This window comes from Sebastes fasciatus, chromosome 1, assembly GCF_043250625.1.
Source record: "Sebastes fasciatus isolate fSebFas1 chromosome 1, fSebFas1.pri, whole genome shotgun sequence".
Classification (NCBI taxonomy): domain Eukaryota; kingdom Metazoa; phylum Chordata; class Actinopteri; order Perciformes; family Sebastidae; genus Sebastes; species Sebastes fasciatus.
In genome coordinates this window covers 33,377,459-33,398,855 of record NC_133795.1, presented here as the reverse complement: position 1 = coordinate 33,398,855, position 21,397 = coordinate 33,377,459, and the positions used below count along the sequence as shown (strand labels likewise).

Genomic DNA, 21,397 nt, shown 5'->3' with positions numbered 1-21,397 from the left:
TCCCTGGTTTCTGGGGATTTTGAGTCTTCAGTGACCTAAAGAGGAGAAAGTTTACATTATACAATTACAGAGAAATTATGAAAAAAATCTTAAATCAGATTTAATAATAACACAATAAAACAATAATTAATCCAAATTATTTTTATGTATATGATTTAATGTATATTCCTGTACGCGTGAAGACTTCTTTGAAACAGCATTTAGGCCATAATGTGAGGAAATGAAATACAACTGATCACTTAAATTAATCAATATAATGTAGAATCATCAACTCAGTATTTCTAAAATCATGTCTGTGACCCTGCATTACATATTTTATTCACATCAATTCTTTGTACTTCCATCAGCTGAGTTGACAAAAATGACTCCATTAGAATAAGTGTAGACTTTTCTGACCTTACTTGCTCCATTGGTGCAGACCAGCACTGGATTTGACTGTAATGTTATAAGTGTGAAGCTCCATCAAAGCCAACAATGATTTTAACTTAATTAAGTTGATTCACTGGCAGGAATAGATGCACTTCATCTTGCCAATACTGAAATAATTTCACCATGCCAGCAGGCTTTTGTTGAATTTATTTATATATTATCACTCACTTTGTAGTCCATAATCTAGCTCAAACTGAGGAGCTGATCACTGGTTGTATAGGTCACAGTTTCACCACAGGCGCTATAACATGTCTGCTGAACACACATAGGGACTAATTCAGTCCGCTATCTTGCTATAGAAACATTTCCTGTTGCCTAGACACTGAAATTATTTATATTGAGCTATATCAAATTTTTCAGCCATTAACTGAGCACAGGCTACTATTGTAACTTGAATTTATAACATAATTTATAATCTATAACAAAATAATTTTGGAAATAACAAATTATTATACATTATAATGTTATGCATTTGCTCTCACTCTAAAATTATTCTTTTTATTTTGCAACCATACAGCCTATTAGTTCAGATGTTAATGGTAAAATACAAATGAAAATGTATCCATTGGACTGAACAAGCTTGTTAGCGTGCCTGTCAGTATTTTGCTTGCATTAGAAAATTAAATAATTCATTAAACATACACTGTCGTGTGGACGAGACCGATCCAGAGTGCCAGTCTGACAAAAAGGACTGTTTCAAATATTGATTTTGGAGCTGCACAGAAGAACCAAGTCCTGGCTCCCTGCTCGCTTTAAACAGATTGGTAGTTTTTATCTGTGCCCATAAAAGATTCTTATTCAACAATTTTTCTGAGCTGCCAACATCTTTCCAAGGCCATCTTTGAGCCACATCGCAAATATGTCTTATGTTTGGTTCTCTGCACGAATATGTTCACTCAGAATGTTTTTTTTCCACCTGTTTTGCAACATGTTTGATAAACCCTCAGGGGCCAACAAAATCTTTATCCAGTCAGTCAATTCTGTGGTCTCCTGTTTTCCATTTAAAGTGTTAATAAAGAGCAGAGAGGGCCGTCATGCTGCAAACACTGATGTTACAGTGTGTTAACCATCTGTGGGTTCATAGCCGCATCAACGCTGCACCCGATTCAACTGTTATCAGGCCATTAAATAGGTGTTATCAGTCACTATAAGCACCATAAATGTGGGTCAATAGGGGCCTACTACGCCTACTATGTTGTAAAAGTGAAAGTAAAAATTAAAAGCAATACCTTCTAACACATTGTAAAACTGAATGAAATGTTAAATTTGTACACAAATAAAAAGGCTTCTTTAGATTTAGGTAACAAAACTACAACTTCTTAAGGTTTAGGCAAAAAAAACAGTTAAATTTAGGGAAAAACATTGTGTTGGGTTAAAATAACTACTAACACAAAGACAACTACACATTGCAAACTCCTGGGTGATATCCCTGTGCTTTGTGTAATATCATAAAACCTGTGAAACTCAGCTTCACTACAATATAAGTTTGCTACTGTTCCATAACAAGATAATGTTATTCATTCTTATTATTAACCCTCGCACCGACAGGGGTCTCAAGAATAAACTACTGTAAGAAACAACCATCACAGCAAAATGTTAACTTTTTTCTTCTCTAACCATTATTAGACATGTAACTAATGTTATCTGAAGATTATTATTTTAGGAAAGTTGCAGTTCATTTGCATATTGTGTAAAACGAAAATAGACATGTGCATGAGTAAAACTGTGTCTGCTGCAACTGTGTGTGTCTCCTTAAAAATGACTGACAGAGAAACCTCCCTGATAATGTGTGATAGCCTACTTTAGATTAGGACCCATGGCAAACAATTTATTTATCTATTCTATTTTATGAAGTCATTAGGAACAAACAATAATAGAATAAAGCACCTGGGAGATATGACACTGAGTATACCTCTGGGGTCTGTGGTGACCCCAGAGGTAGGATGAGGGTTAAGATATTCTTCAAAGTAGTTTTTAGTAAAAATGACCACATTTTGTTCCACAGTGAAAGCTACATGTTCATACCTCATGCTGCTTCTTCCCACCCCTTCAAATTTCTTCCAATTTCTCCACCCACAAAAACTTTGCTGGCTATCTTAAACACATTTGAATCTGAAAAACTTCAGACCACGCTGCATCACAGTAGAGCTCACTGGGGTCCGTCTGAAGTCTGACGTCGTGCCAATCCAGCAGCCACATCTTGGACTCTTGTCGAGGGTGGTACGGAAATCCATCATATGTACTCTCCTCAATGAATTTGTTAATTTGATTCACATCTTTGCATTTGTACCAAGAAAAGTCTTAATATTCATGTATTTAAGTTTACCTGTGTGATTCATCTGATGCACAACCAACCACTAATTGTCTTTTTGTAACTTGTAGGATGCAAATCAGGAGAATCAGGATGCTGTTTGGCTTCTTTGTATTATCTGTTGGGTTTTTCCTGGACATGGGAGTGTGCACTGAAGGTAAGGAACTATTTGTACTTTTGCAGAAATAATACTGACACAGTAAATCAATAGAACATATTTAAAGGGACTGTTTGTAAGAATCAGAAATGCTTTTTAACAGCGTGGCCATTAAGTCAACGAAAGTCAGCGTCGGGCTCACGCTACATAGACATGAACGAGCATTGATCAACACAGTGAGGCAACACACGTCAGCTAAAACCACAATATCACTCTATATTTCAGCTGCTGCAGCATTTATTTCTGCACAAACGTCCACTGTACATTCACTAGATATTCTCAGAGCTAAACTAACTCTTCTGCAGTGTGTAGTGTGCGCGCATGCACATGTAGAGGTGGAGCGAGCTGAGTCAAGGCAAGCAGGCAGAGGAGCAGAGTACAGCAGAGACTCCGGCCCTACGGTCTCCTCTGCGTCCTCCGACCGCGGCCAACACTGTTTTGCAAGACAGGCTTCACTAGATATAACTTTGCGGTTTTGGTGCTTCCTTGTAGTTTGTGTTGGATTCTTGTCTGAACAGCGTAGCCACACGCGAGCACGCATGGGACACCGACCCGGATTGATTTATACGTGTAAGAAGTTACAAACAGTCCCTTTAACAAGGCTTGTTAGATAACACTGATCAATTTCAAACCATGTTGAAAGTGACTGAGTGAGCATTGATGTAGAAGTTGGTCTAGAGAATTTAGTTTAGTCACTTAACACCAATATTTAAAAGTTTGACCCGGTCACTGCATTTGTAATTCAGTGTGGTGGCAGATTGCTTTTTTTCTCTGCCAAATTCCTCATGTTTTCACTGCTGGATTTGGTAGAAATTTCTCAGTCACAGTCAGCTCGGATCAATATCAAAGCGTAGCGCCACATCCTGTCCAACTCTTGTAGAAAAACAGAAAGGGAAGCAAGCCAGTTGACAAAAAAAACGGTAATAAATCAACTCTATGGAGCAAACAAAGGCCTTGTGTCTCAGAGTGGCCAAAAATCCTTGAAGAGCTTGTATACGTGTCATCTTCTGAAAAGGAGGATCTGATGGTTGTCAGGATCACCCCGTGGTGACGGATCCCCAAGGCCTTGGCCTGAATCGAAGCTTTTGATACTCTTTGACTTCCCTCCCATCTCACAGTGCCACGGCATTGAGACTCTTTGAATTAAAACACTGCTCTAAATAGATTGTGGTGTGCAAGCCGTTTTCAAGTAGGAGAGAAGAGCGGCCAGATCTCTAGGATACCGGAAACCAGTAGTGACTAGAAGGTCATGCGCCCCAAAGTTCACCTCAGACATCTCTGCATGTCAGAGTAAAGTCTGAAGATGGTCAATGGCACAAAGGGGGCTTTGATTCTGCTAAATTTAGCTGTGAAAAACTTGTCAGTCAAAATAAATCAGTTGTTCTCTTACTCTAATGTATCCCCATTATTTGTTGCCCCTCATATCTTTCTCACTTTTCATAATCAAGACAAATGACGCTTATATATCCAAGACATCGGTTCCCAAAGTGGGAGACCAGGATTGGCCACCGGTGCCATATGATCTGTTTATTTTCCTTTATTGTTTTACATTTTTAATAATGTTTCACCACATAATAAAAAATGGGGCAACATTTACATCATCTACAACATCTGACATTACTTTATCAAACATACCAAAACAGAACAACTAAGCAATACAAATAAAAATCATATTGACAAGACTAAGAGCCTCACAAATCAGATAGCTGCTTTTTGAGGCTGTACTTGGGCACAGCAGTGCTTTGAGCTAAATGTCAGATAAGTCAAGGAATCACCCAAGTCAGTAGGATTCATCCTCTGGGAACCATGAATGTCTCTACAAAGTGATGTACCAATCCATCTAGTAGATGTTGAGATATTTCATCGGATAAGGGAAAACTAAGACCTGCTGGCGCTAGATGAAAAGTTCACCAAAGTCTTGAACCATGAAGGACACATTTTCATCTTAAAGGGAACACCACCTACATTAAGAATATGTATTTTCAAGGCCTATAAAGACCAATCAATATGTATGAACATGAGCTACTCTCTCTCAAAGCCAGAAACCAGAGGAGTAAGTCTCAAACTTGTGATGTCATAGGGTGTAAAGTCTGGAGCTGCTACATGGACAATGAATGGCAGACTGGTTTTGTTTGTTTTCTTTTTTATAACCAAATGAGTTTTATTCTATTGTAGTGTTGTCAGATGTGAAACAGAAAATGTTCCCATAAACTCAGATCATTCCCCTGGGTGCTCTCAGTGTCATCTTTAACGTCTCTCCCCAATAATTGTCTATAGAGCAGTTACACATTTTATACACTATGACATCACAAGTTTGACTTTAAGCATTCTAGTTTTTGGATTTGGGAGAGAGTTGTTCATGTTTACTAATATTTTTTGGACTGTCTTAGAATAACATGTATGAATGTTGAAAATTGGCATAGTTCCCCTTTAATCCATCCAATAATTGTTGAGATATTTCAGTCTGGACCAAAGCGATGGGCCGACCAACAGACATTGCCATCACTAGAACCAGCTCTGAGTTGTGAGCAGATCAACCAAAGGGGGGATTGTTTTCGTCTTAATTTTGTTTTATTTAAAGGATTTTTAGAGGCCTGAAGAGTGTAGTATACTTTTCATTAAACAAATGAAGAGACAGATTCTTGAGATCCTTGTTTCTTTATTCGAGAGATGAGGCACACAGTGCGAAATCCTGACAAATGGTAGAATACATGATCTTTTATACAGTACGCCAATACCCTGTTTGGTCCTTTCGTCCAATGGGTTCATTTCTCCTGCTTATGACACATTCTACTTCTAACTTATCATAGGATGAGAGCTGTTGCTGACCTACACCTGTTTGCTATGTTACGGTAGTGGTTACATTCTTCGTCTTCTTCTTAGCTAGTGGAGAACAGCTCGTACTCATCGACCTTGAACAAGACAGTATTATCTCTTCTAAATACCTCCAAGGATATTCACAGAAAAACATGTTCTGCAATAGCTCAGCAGTGAACAGGGTTATATGAGGCTAATTAGAAGACGGTAAATACACTATAAGAGGTAACATTGTATTTCCAAAGAAAAAACATTTTTCTTTCATATCCTTTTAAACATCTAGTGACCCCTCAGATTTATCTTAAGACCCCCTGAGGTCCTGACTCCAAGGTTGAGACCCCTGATTTATTCCCCCTCATATCTTTGTAACCTCATGAATGGTGCTTTTGTCTAAAAGGTTGTTCGTACTAACGTGTTCCTTACTTTTCCCCCTCGACATCAGTGCAATCGGAGATGAGAATCACAACAATAAAGGTAGTTAATTTGTTTCTTTTAAGCCTCTGGTAAAGGTAAATGAATTTAAGATAAAACACATTTCACTGATTATGTTTTGACGTATTTTCTTTCAGCAAGAGCCGTATGCAATGTACAAAGGCTCACACCTGGAAGGCTTTTGCATTGACCTGCTGTCTGAAGTTGCCAAGAAACTGGGCTTCGGGTACAATGTGCGTCTGGTGAAAGATGCTTCATACGGCAGACAGGATGAGAACGGGAACTGGAACGGGATGATTGGAGAGGTGGTGAGAGGGGTGAGTGCACGCAAAACTGACATTTGGAGGGGTCAAAGGGCAGCCGACCACTCTCCAGGAGCACAACGGATACATTCAAAATCAGTGAATGTGTGAACAATATCAGCAGGTTGTTGGTGCAATTAGAATCTATAAAGGAGTTTCTATAAATGTACAGTAAGTATTTATGTGTTCCCTATAGGAGGCCGACCTTGCAATTGCTCCGCTGACTCTCACTGCAGCTCGGGAGAAAGCGGTGGGGATGACCAAACCGTTCATGCAGACAGGAATCAGCATCCTGCTGAGGAAGGACATCTCAGATGGAACGGGCTTCTTTGATTTCCTGTCCCCCTTCACTGCCGAGACCTGGGTCGGCATACTCATTGCCTACCTGGGGACCGCTGCTTGCATCTTTATAGTAGCCAGGTTGGTAATGCAAGTAGTTTAAAGGTTCTCTACATGATACCCAGAGCATTAATATAGCATCAAACAAGTATTTGCTATGTAAAGATATAGAGGAGTAATGTCTACCTGAGCAGAGAATGAAGTCGCTTTCCCTCTGTGTGTGTTATAATCCGAGTTTCTCTGTGCTTTGTTGACATTGCCAAGCCGGCCGTGCGTGCTCTTAGTGCATGTTAGCGTTTCCCCACTGGCTAGCTCACGACCGCTGCTCTGCACTGCGCTCACATGGCAGTTACAGCTGATAACGCCGTCCTGACCGACAGAGCCGTTGCGGAAGCATAGCACCCACCCTCCGGTTCTCCCTCAGGTTAACACTGTTAGTTCTGTCTGCACTGTTGCTGTTGTTTTCACTGTTAGCGCTGTTAGCGCTGTTAGCTACGAGCAAGCCCCCAGGAGGAGCGCCAGTCGTTGATACCAATTTTCGTAGTGGCCTAACGGCGGTACTACATCTTCCGTGTCCGTCACATGATGCCCTTCGGCCCAAAAAGACTTCTTCCCATAGACTTACATTGGAAAAGAGACGTCTGTAACTCAGCGGATCATTTATTTGTTTAGGTGAATCAACTTCCCAGTACGAACACTTGAATAGCCCTTATTTAAATCATTAGGTCCTAAATGTTGTAAAATGCACTAATAGCCGAATCCAGAGTTATTTCCCTTCCTCCGTTCATGTGAATGAGGCGGAGTAAGCAAGCCGTGACAACGGCGTGACGGCTGTGACCCCGTCACCGAGTCATGTGACCAAGTGGACGCTACTGCGCCTGCTCCATGGGCCCAATAGATGCAGCAGATCGCCGGAAGATCCAGGTACTTCTCCAGTCAGAAGTCGCGCCATTTTGGCTTCATACGCCACTGAGCAACTTTCATAGGAATGAACGGGGCCCCGCCTTCAACGCTGTATCCAGTTCTCTTCATACATCCATGGCTACGAGCCGCTGGCTCAGCCGTCGCCATGTTGAGAGCCATGCGGAGGCAATAGAAATGCTCCCAATATGGTGTTTAGCATCTTTAATATATTCAAAAAGTGATAATTATGATTTAGTTGTTGTTGTTTATTGATGTGCTGTGGATTTGAATATGAATTTATATACTTCTTGTCCGTGGATATTTTCACATTTCTGCTGGCAGTGGATTCCCTTTGAGTGCGGTCACATTAATAAGTTATATTTTTATGCAAATGCAGACTCAGCCCATGTGAGTGGAGTCAGCCTCAGAGTGAGCCGAACAGATTCAGCCTCCTCCACAGCCTGTGGTACACAGCTGGAGCTCTGACTCTACAAGGTAAACAGCAAAACCAGACACAGGCAATAATGAATGCATTGATTTGTTTCTTTTCTGGAAATCCTCTCCCTCTTTGCTTGAGACATTTTTCTTTATACTTCTTCTTGTGTTGTCAGGTGCCGGCCCCCACCCAAAAGCTCTTTCAGGACGTGTCATCTGCTGCAGCTGGTGGATATTTACCATCGTCCTCCTGGCTTGTTATTTCTCCAACCTCAGCTCCTCTAAGACCTCCGAGTCCACTCACCTGAGAGTGAAAGGGTTTGAGGACTTGGCCAACCAGGACACGATTGAGTACGGCTGCTTGGCGGGCTCTTCCACCCTCGCCTTCTTCAAGGTATACAGACATCAGATCACTTATGGATTCCCCCCCGTCTCACTGCTGTTTCTCTAATTCTGTTTTTCCTTCATGCAGAATTCAAACAATCCAGTCTACCGCAGAATCTACGAACACATGGAGAGAACTAAGAGTTTTGTGTCGTCTATGGACGAAGGGGTCCGGCGTGCAAAAGAGGGAGACTTTGCCTTTATTGGAGAGTCTGTTTCTTTGGACTTGGCAGTAGCACGCCACTGTGAGCTGGTCAGAGCACATGAAGTCGTTGGAATGAGGGGATACAGCATTGCTGCCACCCTTGGTGAGGTTATTCATTTTGAAAATATGATGACATTTAAAATGAATATATGATTTAAATAGTATAATTAACAATAAATCTATGAATTTCCTCAAGGCTCACCCATCATAAAGAACCTCAGCGTGGCGATCCTGCAGCTGAGCGAGGCGGGGGAGCTGGCTTACCTGCGAAGCAAGTGGTGGGCCAGCAGCTGCATAGCAGGCAAGGCCAAGTCTTCAGCTGTGCAGCCGCACAGCCTCAAGGGGATGTTTCTGGTTCTGTCCCTGGGCCTGGGGCTGGGAGCACTGCTGGCCGTCCTGGAGCTCACCTTCAAGAGCCGCACAAGTGCAGCTGAGCAGAGGGTGCGTGCAAGCACATTCACAAATCACTTCTGTCAGGCGAAAAAACAACAACATCCATCACAAATGTGTTAACTTTACAGCAACTGAACTAACCTTGTCTTTTGTGTGTAGTTGTGTTTATCCAATACGTTTTTAAATGTATCATATAAGCCTGAAGGGCTGCAACGTTTGCTCAACCATTTAAAGACTGTCACTTACCAACAGTTTTCACATCAGCTGTAGAACAAAATGCAGAGGACACACGCAGACTTAGACAGTCACGCTCTCTCACCCACTCAACCATGTTTACATTAAATTCATCAACATATTCATGATTAGTTTTGTTTCATTGCAGAAATCCTGCTGCACTGTGCTGACTGAAGAACTGAGTCTGCGCTTGAGGACCAGCAATGCAAACAAACCCCAAGAAAATGTGGACAAAGATAAAGAAAAAGCATAGAAACATCCTAGAAACATGTCGTATTAACAAGTCTGAAAACTTCAGTTTTCTTTTGTTTGATAGCTATTTGAGAATTTGATCTAATATTTGAATGAAACATTAATTGTAGGTTTTGAAGTTTTTTAGTTGTAGAAATACATCAGATAAAAATAATGAAAATAATATTACATGTAAAAATAAAAAAACTCACATTTTATTAAAATAATCAATTTATTGATTTTCAAGTGTTAATGCTATAATTTCATTGAAAAAGCAAACATGATAGTTTAAATATTATAAAAACAGTTATTAAAATGATCAGTGTTCACAGTTTGACTAACAAATAGTGCTCATGTAAGTTTACTGTTTGTCATCATGCTGTTTTGTACAGTTGGCAATGGCATCACAGGATTATAATGATTTCTTTTTAAAAACTATTTCATGCATAAAAACGTTGTTGATTGTAAACATTACAGCATGCCTAAAACAATAAAACGGTCTAATTGTGTAACTCTGCGTGATGTCTTCCTAGTGAGAAAGAAAAAAGGGAACTTCTTCCTCCTTTTTGTGGTTGTGTTGTTACTCTCTTTCTTTGTCTTCTGAAGGTTGAATTGTTGTCTTTGGAGTCATCAGTCAAATCTAAACTGTGCTTTAATCTAAAAGAAAAAAAAAACACAATAAAAACAAAAGCCATGATTTAATACAGCCACTTAACTTTTGCAAATGTGAATCACAAATGCATCTATGACTCACCATCTGGAAAAAGTGGTGATTTACAGTGGATCTCTCTCATCCTCTGGTCAAACAGGGCCTTCATCTCCCTCTGCAGGGTGCCCTCACGCTGCTCGGCCCCAGCTGGCACACAGGAGGGAACAAACTCCAGGCTGTCGGTGCTGCTGGATGAGCTGTCAGACAGGCAGAGGCCGTTGGGGATGGGCCTCACCTGGCTGCTGCTGTAGCTGTTGTAGCTCTGTGCTCGCTGCGTCTGCCAGAGGAGAGCAGGCTTGCGGTTCACCATCGGTGTCTGAGCAGAGGTAGTCGGTCTTCGAGGGCAACTGCGTGAGCGGGCCTTTGTTCGTATTGCGGGTGTGGCTGGAGCCTCTAAGGTGCGTCTCACCATGGCAGGGGTCGGTGGAGGGATGAGTGGAGAGGACTTGGCTTCAGGCTGGAACATATGCTGTGGCACGGGCCGAGGCCGAGGGAGTGAATCAGGCTGACTTTGAGTTTCTGTTGGTTGCTCAGGTGCAATGGCGGTGACCTTGTCTGGCTCTGGTTCTGTTTCTGTTGGTAATTCCTCAGATTGCTGCTTTGGTTCCAGCATCTGAACTGTCTCCTGCTCAGCACAGTTTGACTCATCAGGTTCATTCTCCAACTCTTCTTGAATTGGATTTTGGCTGTCAGGAGCAAGACCATCAGGAGAAGAAGCCTGGGGTGAGGTCTCAAGGTCAAAGCTATCCTCTTTCGCACAGGGAGCAGTCCCAGTGTGGTGGGAGTCGATGGCGGACATCCGGCTGAAGATCCCTCTCCTCGGTTCATGAATCTTAACTCTGTGAGCTCGCCTCATTGGCTCACTCATGGCCCCTTTGTGGATGGCAGCCTTGGCTGCTGGCCCTAGTACAAAAGGAAACATTTCTCCATTCCTGCTGTCTTGAGAAATGGTATCCAGATCCTTGCGGAAGAACAGAGCGCATCCGTCTTCTGAGGACTGGACAGAGCAGTCAAGAGAAGGCTGCTTTTGAGGACCCTTCATATGCTTCTGGGCTGCTTTTTTGATGTGTTTTCTGGCCGCTTGCACCGCATTTGTGGGTTTGAGCTGTTTCATAAAGGACACCAAATGTTTTAAGTTGTCAGATGAAGCTGAAATGAATATTTCTGAGTTTATTAGAGATGCTTACCTTTCCTGTTATATCATTGATAGCGACATGAATAAAGATGGATGACGCCGCCATCCCTTCCAGGTACACATGCCGATAACCTACGAATGTTGCATAAAAAATCATGTTGACCTAAATTTCATTCATATTAAAGGAACAGTTCAACATTTTGGGAAACAGCGATGTGCTTATTTGCTTTCTTGCTCGGAGTTTGCTGCTAATTAACATCTTAATGTCTTGTTTGTTTGATCTGTACAAAAACCGAAGTGTAGAAACGACAAGTCGTGTATTACGGCGAGAGTCCAGGAAGTTACTACAAGATATAACTTGTTAAGTCGTGAGTTTTAGAGGTGCTGGTGGGCAGATTTTGTTACTTATGGGAAGAGCTGGGCTAGCTGTTTCTTCCATAGACTGTTTATATAGATGGAAGTGATGCCAAAGTATTCCTGATACGGAAACTGGCATCTTAAGATTTTGACGTAATTTGGAGCCAGAGGCGCAGCAGCAATCGGGGGACTGGTGCCGCGGTATCAAAGTCCCACCCACACACTCATGCGAGCCAATCACGAGCCAAGCACGTTGGAGCCACCTAGCTGCTGCCTTAGTACCACGGTAGTTGTATGGCTAGAAAGACACAACAATTAACCATTATATGTTCAATTACACAGACTTGGGACGGTTATGGAAAAAGTTAAAGTCTCCTCTCTCGTACAATTCCCGAGCCTCCGGCTGCGGCTACTTCACTCAGAGCAGCTGTCAATCATGACGTCTCGTCCCCTTTTTATAGCATCAAATAACTAATTTAAACCAAACTGACCAGAATAATTAACACGTGAACATACATCAGCCTGATAAGAACTACCTTAAATGACAGAAACCATCTTTGGGAAAAATTTATTTGACGTGTACTTTGACTGTTTAGTTTGGCTCATGTCCCATCCGATAACATGGAGGGGGCAGGCTTTATGACCTATACTGCAGCCAGCCACCAGGAGGCGATCGAGATGTTTTGGCTTCACTTTTGGGGAGCTGTCATGTCGTCCATCTTTGTATACAGTCTATGGTTTCTCCCTGTTTCCAGTGTTTAGTCTAAGTTAAGCTAATTGGCTATAAACGTATTGATCTGACACACATGAGCGTGTTATAAATCTTCTCATCTAAATCTCTGCAATAAGCATATTTCCCAAAATGTCTGACTCTCATTGTGTAATCTACCTGGCATCATACTCCTGAAAGCAATAGTCCTCTGTCCAATGAAATCTCGTCCAATAGGATCATGATCCCACACTTCAAAACGCACCAGAGCGATCTGCGGCATTTGAATGTTGAAGACGAGGGTCTCCTCCCACATCGGGTTGAAACCTGAATGACCGTTTAAAGGAAGTTACACAGATAGAAAAACGGTAAAGTTTGACTCTCTGTTGTGAGATTATGAGATGAGACATACCATTATCATCCACCACCCTGGTCTGCTGCTTGGAACAATCAATATTTAGGCCGATTATCTCAACCTCAACAAAGGGGTCGATAATCTGGAAGTAGAAAAACACGAGAAAAATAGCATTTTAGTGATGAAAAATATCTTCTTGTCTTAATAATAGATTATATTTGCTGCATGTTCACCTCTCCTCTGTCCCCAAACATGGAGTCTTTGGGTTTGGGAAGCTGCTGTCCGCTGATGATCTTCAGCACTAACTGAGTCTTTCTATGTCCTGGCAGAGGATCCTCCAACATGGGGTTAAAGGCAGCTGAGAAAAAGCAAAACAAATTGACTACCCCTGCACAGACAGTAGCTATTAACTCTCCACAATCTGCATATGTACATACCTTTACACATGCACTTAGGCCTCAGAATATATCCACAGTTTCCATTGCTTGAGAACTTGGCTCGGTTCAGTTCAAGCATTCGGCCCTCTGTTTGATAATTCATTGCAACTAAAATGAAACACATAAATGAGAACCTGCTGCAATGCTGAACACATCTCTCATTGTAATTTTAACGTAGGCAGTATTGTAGTCTATGTGACTGTCTTACCCATATGGCATCCTGTGTTCCAGTATGGTTGTGGGCTGAAATTGCTTGAATCCACTCTGTAGTTGGACGGATAGACTCTTAGAAGTTGGCGTTGGTTGAAACGGACCAACTCCCCCGGCTTCAGCTGCAAGATCTGGTTCATAACAGTTTCGTTGAGGGATGATACCTGCCAACCGTTCACAAGTGCTACCAGACAGAAAGAAAAACAGCCTCTAACATTCATTTCCAAAAGTATTCCATGAACTGTAGATTATTTGTGTGGCGTTTGATGTTCACTTTGAAGTTTACCTTGTGTTTCTATGTCATGCACACGGACAGATTTTGTGTACTTGACCAGGTCAGACAGAGCTCGGGATAACCTCATTGTTTTCCTCTTCCTGAAAGGAGAGTTATAGACATACAAGTGTAACCGCTGATAGTAATTGTATTAAATGGCTAAAACTACGCAATTCAATGACTAGTCTTACTTGGGATGGTAAACAATTTGTGTCCTCTCCCTGCTGCCGCTGTGGTCTGAATCACCTTCAGACTTATTTCTCACTCGGATTCTCTTTTTCCTCTGAAAAGAAAAATGCTTTATTTGCATTCTTTGTGATGACTGGGAAGTGTACAGCAAGAAAAAGGGGCATATAGAGATAGGTTGAGAAAATATAAGGAAAGGGCTGACCTTTCGTTTGAAGCTCCTCATGATCGATCTGCCAAATCGCCTCTTCTTTTTGGTTTGATTGGTAGAGGTAAAGATATCCCCCTCCTAAAACAGTCAAACATAATACATCATTATGTCTATCTATCTATCTATCTATCTATCTATCTATCTATCTATCTATCTATCTATCTATCTATCATTTGCCTGTGAGTTATCCTCATCATCATCGCCTTCTTCTTCTTCCTCATCACCAGTATCTTCATCAGATACATCACCTTCATCTGCATCTGAATCAAGGTTTGCTGGCAGCTTCTTTCCCTGGAAAACAAGAATTAATGTGTGATTGTGATGTGTTTTTGTGGCTTTATGGCAACGCATGTAGTTAAAAACAACTTTACCTTGACTAAAACTTTCCCTTTCAGGATCTCAGGGGAAGGCAGCTTCTTGCATTCGTGCACGTTGACACTGGACAGATCCAGTTTGTCTTGCAGCACCTCTCTCAGATACTGAGCCATCTTTTTCTGCTGAGGCACAGTGCAGTGGTTCTCTATGGACAAGATCACTGGATACCTGAGGGGTGAAGTGATGACACCTGAGCTACAGGTATGATGCTTTTACAGGTTTTCTCTATCGCTTTGGCTCATTTTTTTAAACAATCTTAACTTTCTCCAAACTGTTTGATGGGATATTACAACTCTATTGCATTTTTGCAAAAGGTAGTAACTCACAGCAAACACTGTATTCATGCTTCAAACCCCAGTTATTGTGTCAGTAAATTGGCCAACGCCACCAAAATGAAAAGTTGTTTTGTCATTGCATGAGTCGTACTGGTCAAAATGTTTAGATGTTTTTTCACCATAACAGTGAACCCTGAAAATGTTTCTCTCACTGAGAATCAACTCATCAGTTTTGATCAGCAAGACGTGTGCAAGTGGTTATTGTGCACATTGTAGACTATTGTACTTACTCTTTTGCACATGTGCCAAAACTAGTGCAATTTGCTTGAATGAATGAGACATTTTAATATATTGTGAACAACAAACTAATTGTTCAGAGAGTTGAGCTTATTGTTTTGAAAAAAAATTAATTGTCATTCGATAATTGAGCCAAAGCGAATGAGAAAAACTTTATTGTGAAAGCTTAACAAAACACATCAGGACCCAGACGCACTTACGGTGATTTTGTGAAGGCATATTTGTTAATTGTTTCAATGACGTCTCTGAAGAGGATTTTGGATGTCAAGGTGTAGCCGTGATGAATAATAGGCTCCCCGTCGGGCCCGTCCCAGCAGTCCACTGAGAGAGGAGACAAAAGAGTAAAAGGATTAGTGACTCATGTTGTCTGCAATGTCCTAAAATCACAGTGAAGAGAGCTGGAGTTCTTGTTTTTCAGGCTCTTACCCTCCACACAGCGACAGCCTGCCTGGAGAACATAGGCGTACATCTCCACTCGAGACTGAGAGAGCAGCTGGTCTCCTGTCAGGTAGGTGTTGTGTGAGGTGGCGATGAAGTAGTTATTCAGAGGCTGCGTCATGTCCTGGTTCACCTGATTGTGCTCGGGGTTGAAGATGTCACCTGCAGGGCTCCTCATGTAGTTGGTAAAACCTGAAGGAAGAAAGTTTCAGAGCAGGTGTATTATTTGTGTGTTGATGTTGCATCTGGTCCGAGCGACATATGTGATGTTATTAGCAAGTTGTACCGTACCATCAATGCCGAGTACCGTACGCTGCAGGTTCTCAGGACACGGCTCAAACTTGGCCACTATGTCGACTAGGTACTCTTTGGCCAAACCTCGCATCTGCAAATAAAACAATATCAGGAATGTCATTTTTTGGTTTAACTGGGTCGTGTCTAGAAGGTAACACGCAAATTGTGAAACTCTTGCAAGGTTAGGCATTGACCTTGAATAGTTAAAGGACCAGTGTGTGGATCTATTGGCAGAAATGGAATATAATATATTATGGTGTATAATCACCTGATAATAAGAATTGTTGTGTTTTTGTTTATATCTACATAGGGAGCGGGTCTTTCCACGGAGTCCGCCATGTTGCACCGCCATGTTTCTACAGTAGCCCAGAATGGCCAAACCAAACTGTGAACTTTTCCTGCCACAGCCGCCGCCCACGTACACACACACTCTACGCACTGGCTCTGCTCCAATTGACTTATGGTACTCTAACAACAAATGGATCCAGGGAGGGCCGTACACGTTTTCGCATCGGCCATCGTAGCACTCCAACATGTAAGCACACGGGAGAGGCTTCAGTTTGTTCAAATCTTCTCACCTTACCGCTAGATACCGCCAAATCCTACACACTAGACTTTTAAGGTTATGCTGACCATGAATAGTGTAAAAAAAATGGGGTTTGATTTAATGAAAATCTTAAATATAACAACTTTAAAATAAATACCCACAAACACAAAGAACTGGCCTGAATCTTTTTACATTTTGTTTGTATACCTTCTGTTCGTTTTCCAGGAAGCGTGCGAGGTCGTGAAAATCCATGACTTCTTTCTGATTGCTGTAGGAGATCATTATCAGGTAGAGGTCTCTGCGAGTGGAAATCATCTTGTAGAACGAACAAAATTCTTCAAAGCCCAGAGAGCCCTGGTTGTCGTCTGTGTCTGCTTCCTACAGATAACGACGAAACGTATTTTATGAGCAAGAAATAACTCTCTCAGTAAGTATGTGTGATTTGAGATAACTCCCCCTTCCAAAGAAAATATGTACCACCACAGACCCATCTGAAGGACATATCTCTATCACCATCAAACATGATGAAGGCTGTTCACTGAGACTATCACCATGAGGAGGGGAGGACAGTGAGCTACTGAACTAAAGCAATACTGCAGTGCAACTAAAGCCATCTGTTCAGCGGTGGCCATATGGCCTTCCTGTGGCACTCTCCTGCACTGTCCTGCCAAAATACTGTATATACGTATTTGTCTGCTGGCTCCATCTCCATCCTTTTATTTTACTGCCTCTCTGACTGAAATTATGTGACGATCACACAAAGAATAGGCCTCTTAGGAAACATCAATAATCTTCCACCTTAAACCACTGAAATTTTTTATTTTTTTTTAAATCAGCCTTTTTTCTTTCTGTTCTGAGAAAATGCACTACTTTGGTCCAGACTGAAATATCTAAACAAGTAGCCATTAAAAAATCTGTACAGACATTCATGGTGCTCAGATGATGAATCCTATTGACTTTGCTGATCCTCTGACATTTCCTCTATGCCACCATGAAGTTGTGGTTTGGAGTGAATTAAATGTCTCAACAACTTCTGGATGGATTGCCATGACATCTGGTAGTCCTACATACGTCCATGTTACCCTCAGGATGAATTGTAATAATGTTGTGATGATCTCTGACTTTTTCCACTAGTGCCACCATCAGGTCTAAACTAAGTATTGTTGTGTGACCAAAAACCTGCAAAATGTTGCAGTTTTACTGCAGAGGGCTAGTAAAACGGTGAGTTTGTGCTCCCATTTTAATGTTTTTACTTAAATTACTATTATTTATTTATTTATATTAACCCCTGGCATGTTTTGTGTTACTTTTTTTTATCATTTATTTTATTTTTATGTTTATTTTTATTTATCCCCTTATTTCAGTTATATGTATTATTTACCTATGTATTGATTTAATCTATTGAAAAAAAAAAAAAAAAAAAAAAAAAACCCCAGCAAAATAACACTTCAATTTAACTGTGGGTATAAGATTACACTAAGCGAGGCGTAATATATCTTTTAAATTAATCCAGACTTTGATTCTCACAAAACAACGTTTTTGTCACATGAGATTGGCATGGGTTACCATGGTTACACTTTTCTATCCATCAAGGAGGCTCTCAGGAAGTGACGACGTAAATTACGGCTTAGTGCGTCCGAAAAGACACCTGCTAAACACCAACATGTTGGCATTTAGCGTGTGGCACTGCTGTTACTAAGTTGAGCGTCACAGAGCTGTAAGCATGGCTGTCAGTCTGAGTTAGTTTATTTTTCAGCTGCTGTATATTACTAAAGTACAGCCAGCTGTCAAGTCACCAGTTCAACACAATGTGAATTCGGTTTTGTTGCTATGAAACCATGAATGAATCTCCAGTTAGGAAATATTAGGCCCTCTAGATTACTGAATATACAAAAGCACATGCAGAGGCAGGTTTTGACGGTGGATCCTGCTCAGTAAATATATGTCAGTTTGTATAATCAACCTTTTGTGAATACAAGTCTTACTTGAAACATCTGCCTGACTTTCTGCTTGGGTAAATTCACATTGAGTTTGTGGAGCAGCTGGTGAACCTCTCCGATGCTCAAGGTGCCATCTCCGTTTTTGTCGGCCTCGGAGAAAGTCTGCTGTAACCACGTGAGGCTGCAGTTAAGGAGGAAACTACAAGGATCATGATCAGTTCATGTGTCTTCTACTATTGGATGTGTTGTTAACCTCTTTATATGAACAGCAGTGATGTATTTGTAATAATTAGTCATTTAGAGATTAAACAAATGTATGATAAAGGATATTGATCACGTGTGCGCTGCCTCCGGGCCAAACTGTCCTCATCACTGATGCCAGCCATGAGGTATTTCAGCCCAGTGATCCAGGTGCGGGCCTCCTCTGCGTTGGTGGAGACCAGGTCCAGGGACTTCACTCGCTCTCCGTAGTAAATACTGAAGCAGTAGTTTGGGTCGAAGCGGTTGTCTGCGTACCGCCTGAAGATCTCTGACTTTTTCCCCTCGCAGACTTCATGGATGGAGTCGATAGTGACTGAAACAGATGATCAAGAAATGTGCTGGCGGTCATTCAGCTAATCAGTAACATCTTTAATCTACTTGGTGGAACTGAAAGAAACTATATGGGCTCAGAACAGCATCATAACCGATTAAAACACTTTTACTTAATTTCTGCTCAAAACATGTCACCAACCTTTCTGACTCTATAGGGTCAAAGGTGAACACCTATAATGTGTTTAGTTTACATAAACATCATAACCATTAGAGGTGTAAGAAAATATCAATACACGAGTGTCGCATACTGTATCGATTCTCCAAAACACTTATTGATTTTTAATTAATCCGACGGCCTGCTGTTGGGCCTATTCAATCTTTTGGAGGTTGTAGCGAGCTAGTTTTAAAGCTAGAGTGATGTAGAGAAGGACGCTAAATAACAAAGTTACGCTAAATTTTGGTGAGGATAAACTGGCATGGTGATATTCAAAGGTGTCCCTTGGTATCTGACCTCAAGATTTGTGAATGAAAATGGGTTCTATGGGTACCCACGCCTCTCCCCTTTACAGACATGCCCACTTTATGATAATCACATGCAGTTTGCAGTTTTTTGCATGCATTATAAATGTATTATTTTTTCCTATTCTAAAATGGTGTATTTCTGGTGTGTTCTTTATACTATGACAGTTTTCCTAAATTTTAATTTAAAAAAAATTACAATATATCACCTTGCTTACAGTATCGCAATATATCGCAATCGTTACCCCTGTATGATGATATGTATCGTATCACCAGATTCTTGCCAATACACAGCCCTAATGACCATCAGATAACTCTCCCATTAAGCATAATGGCGACTATATCAAAACCAAATCCACTAGAACAGTCAGCTCATAGATATTCAGCTCGAGCTGCAAAAATAAATATTGAAACTCCACAGTGGGGATGGCTCACTTTTGGCCTTGTCATGTTTCCTGGAGGGCCGCCACCGGATGCAGGACTTGTGTTCGTCCAGGTAAAAGAACCGGACCAGTCCTTTCTTCTTCCCCTTCATTTTGGTCATCTGAGTGCCGGCCTGCATGTTGCACATACACCGCTCCACTATAGGGGAGCACAAGGAGACACATTATTCATCATCTATCAGTCAAGCTTGTCAGAAATCCACAGGGATCATCACATTGTCATCAGAGGGAGCTTGTAAATGCAAATCAAATATTCATTGTATATTCAATAATCTGTAATGCGATAGAGTGAAATGTAGTCTGTTGGTGGCAAAGCTTGTCCAGTTCAAAAGTGCCTTATTATTATCATTATGGCAAATTTTGCCTGGGACAATTTGTAATATATGAAATAATGTAGTACATATTTGTGTATTTGCTCAGGAAGACCTTATGACAACCCTAAAATGAATCCCTGAAGCAGTCGAGACAAGTAGAGGTTTACCATCAAGCACTTGTTGTTATGAGATTAAAGGCTGCGTCACACAGGGATTTAAGTAGCTGTATACAGTATGTGTTCGTGATAAGAGGGAAGACAAAGAAAAAATGTGCAACCCTGGAATGATCTTTGCCCTAAAAACAAACCAATCATCAGTCGCCTCACAGTGATTCAAATTATCTCTCCTGACTTTTCTTTACTGATATTTCTTGAGACTTTTGAATGGCGCGTGCTCAGTGCTTATACTGAAATAACACATCAGATCCAACAATTATCTTGTAACATGCAGGTTGTGGTGAATTAATGTGTTTGCTTTGTGTGTCTGCTGAAAGCAGGTAACCTTTGTTTGTAATCTGAAGCTCAGATGCATGTGACGCAGATCATTCAGGCTAATCCTAAAGGATTGTGTACCGTCCATATGCCCATTATCTACTCACAGGCTTCCCTGGTACTCTACTCTTGTTATGTTGGAACATTTTACAGGCCAATTGCATGAAAATATAATTGTTCAAATTCACATGTCCTGGTTTAAAAAAATAACATTAATGTGTGGAAAAAAAATTATCTGAATGTGACATTATTTAACGAGTCATTAGTGAATCTTACCTATCTGACCCAGTCTCCATTTTGGCTGTGCGACCATGCTGCCACCAATCCAGAAAAACTCCTCAGCGAGTCTAGAGATGGATGCTTTCTGCCAGAGTTTTGGAGAGCTCATAATGGACGTGGTGGATGTATTCAAGGGGCTCGAGGCCTGCTGCGCCTGAGGAGAGGAGCCCTTACCCAGCGAGGGGGACAACATCCCTGTTGACAGAGATCCTAAAGACTGAAAGGTGGTCTTCTTGGGTGACAGTGGCGAAGAGCGTGGTGGGGTCAGCCCTGGAGACAGAGGTGCCATCGCTGGGGTGCTGTTCATCCCTGAGCTGTACATTTGAGTCCAACTCTCCTGTCCCATTCACACCACATCAACCCACCTTGCCCTCCCTCAGCAAAGCTTGTTCACAGCACAGCCTCTCTCATGCAGCCTCAAAAGTCTTCCCATATGGCATCAGGGAACAATATTCCCATCCTGAAGGTTCATTCCTCGTCATCCTGTGTCCAGTGA

At 41.4% G+C, this 21,397-nt stretch overlaps 2 protein-coding genes across 2 annotated transcripts; one reads left to right on the top strand and one right to left on the bottom strand.

Moving 5' to 3' along the window:
• The first annotated feature begins 2,553 nt into the window (after nucleotides 1-2,553).
• On the top strand, nucleotides 2,554-10,084 carry grik6 (glutamate receptor, ionotropic, kainate 6). The gene is made up of 10 exons (XM_074644287.1): nucleotides 2,554-2,649; nucleotides 2,812-2,897; nucleotides 6,157-6,188; nucleotides 6,284-6,463; nucleotides 6,645-6,868; nucleotides 8,088-8,185; nucleotides 8,302-8,519; nucleotides 8,598-8,817; nucleotides 8,911-9,155; nucleotides 9,490-10,084. Exons 2-10 carry the CDS (start codon nucleotides 2,813-2,815, stop codon nucleotides 9,592-9,594), a joined length of 1,407 nt encoding a protein of 468 aa, XP_074500388.1. The 5' UTR covers nucleotides 2,554-2,649; nucleotide 2,812; the 3' UTR covers nucleotides 9,595-10,084.
• Nucleotides 10,085-10,089: 5 nt separating this feature from the next.
• Nucleotides 10,090-21,397, bottom strand: plch2b (phospholipase C, eta 2b). The gene is made up of 21 exons (XM_074644300.1): nucleotides 20,899-21,397; nucleotides 19,810-19,956; nucleotides 18,652-18,895; nucleotides 18,367-18,496; nucleotides 16,589-16,759; nucleotides 15,832-15,925; nucleotides 15,529-15,732; nucleotides 15,303-15,423; nucleotides 14,527-14,698; nucleotides 14,333-14,446; nucleotides 14,150-14,233; nucleotides 13,950-14,041; nucleotides 13,771-13,859; nucleotides 13,483-13,668; nucleotides 13,275-13,382; nucleotides 13,071-13,195; nucleotides 12,895-12,979; nucleotides 12,663-12,809; nucleotides 11,469-11,548; nucleotides 10,327-11,386; nucleotides 10,090-10,229 (listed from the first exon to the last, which is right to left on the bottom strand). The coding sequence occupies exons 1-21, from the start codon at nucleotides 21,245-21,247 to the stop codon at nucleotides 10,225-10,227; spliced, it is 3,807 nt and encodes a 1,268-aa protein (XP_074500401.1). The 5' UTR covers nucleotides 21,248-21,397; the 3' UTR covers nucleotides 10,090-10,224.

What these genes read in the sequence shown, in the direction of transcription:
- grik6 (XM_074644287.1), top strand. Translation starts at nt 2,813, where the DNA reads ATGCAAATCAGGAGAATCAGGATGCTGTTTGGCTTCTTTGTATTATCT. An exon ending in TTGGAGAGGTGGTGAGAGGG is followed by an intron (nt 6,464 to 6,644) that starts GTGAGTGCACGC and finishes TGTTCCCTATAG; the next exon opens with GAGGCCGACCTTGCAATTGC. An exon ending in CAAGTGCAGCTGAGCAGAGG is followed by an intron (nt 9,156 to 9,489) that starts GTGCGTGCAAGC and finishes GTTTCATTGCAG; the next exon opens with AAATCCTGCTGCACTGTGCT.
- plch2b (XM_074644300.1), bottom strand. Translation starts at nt 21,247, where the DNA reads ATGGGACAGGAGAGTTGGACTCAAATGTACAGCTCAGGGATGAACAGC. An exon ending in GCATGACATAGAAACACAAG is followed by an intron (nt 13,669 to 13,770) that starts GTAAACTTCAAA and finishes TCTGTCTGGTAG; the next exon opens with CACTTGTGAACGGTTGGCAG. An exon ending in CAGGGTGGTGGATGATAATG is followed by an intron (nt 12,810 to 12,894) that starts GTATGTCTCATC and finishes ACGGTCATTCAG; the next exon opens with GTTTCAACCCGATGTGGGAG.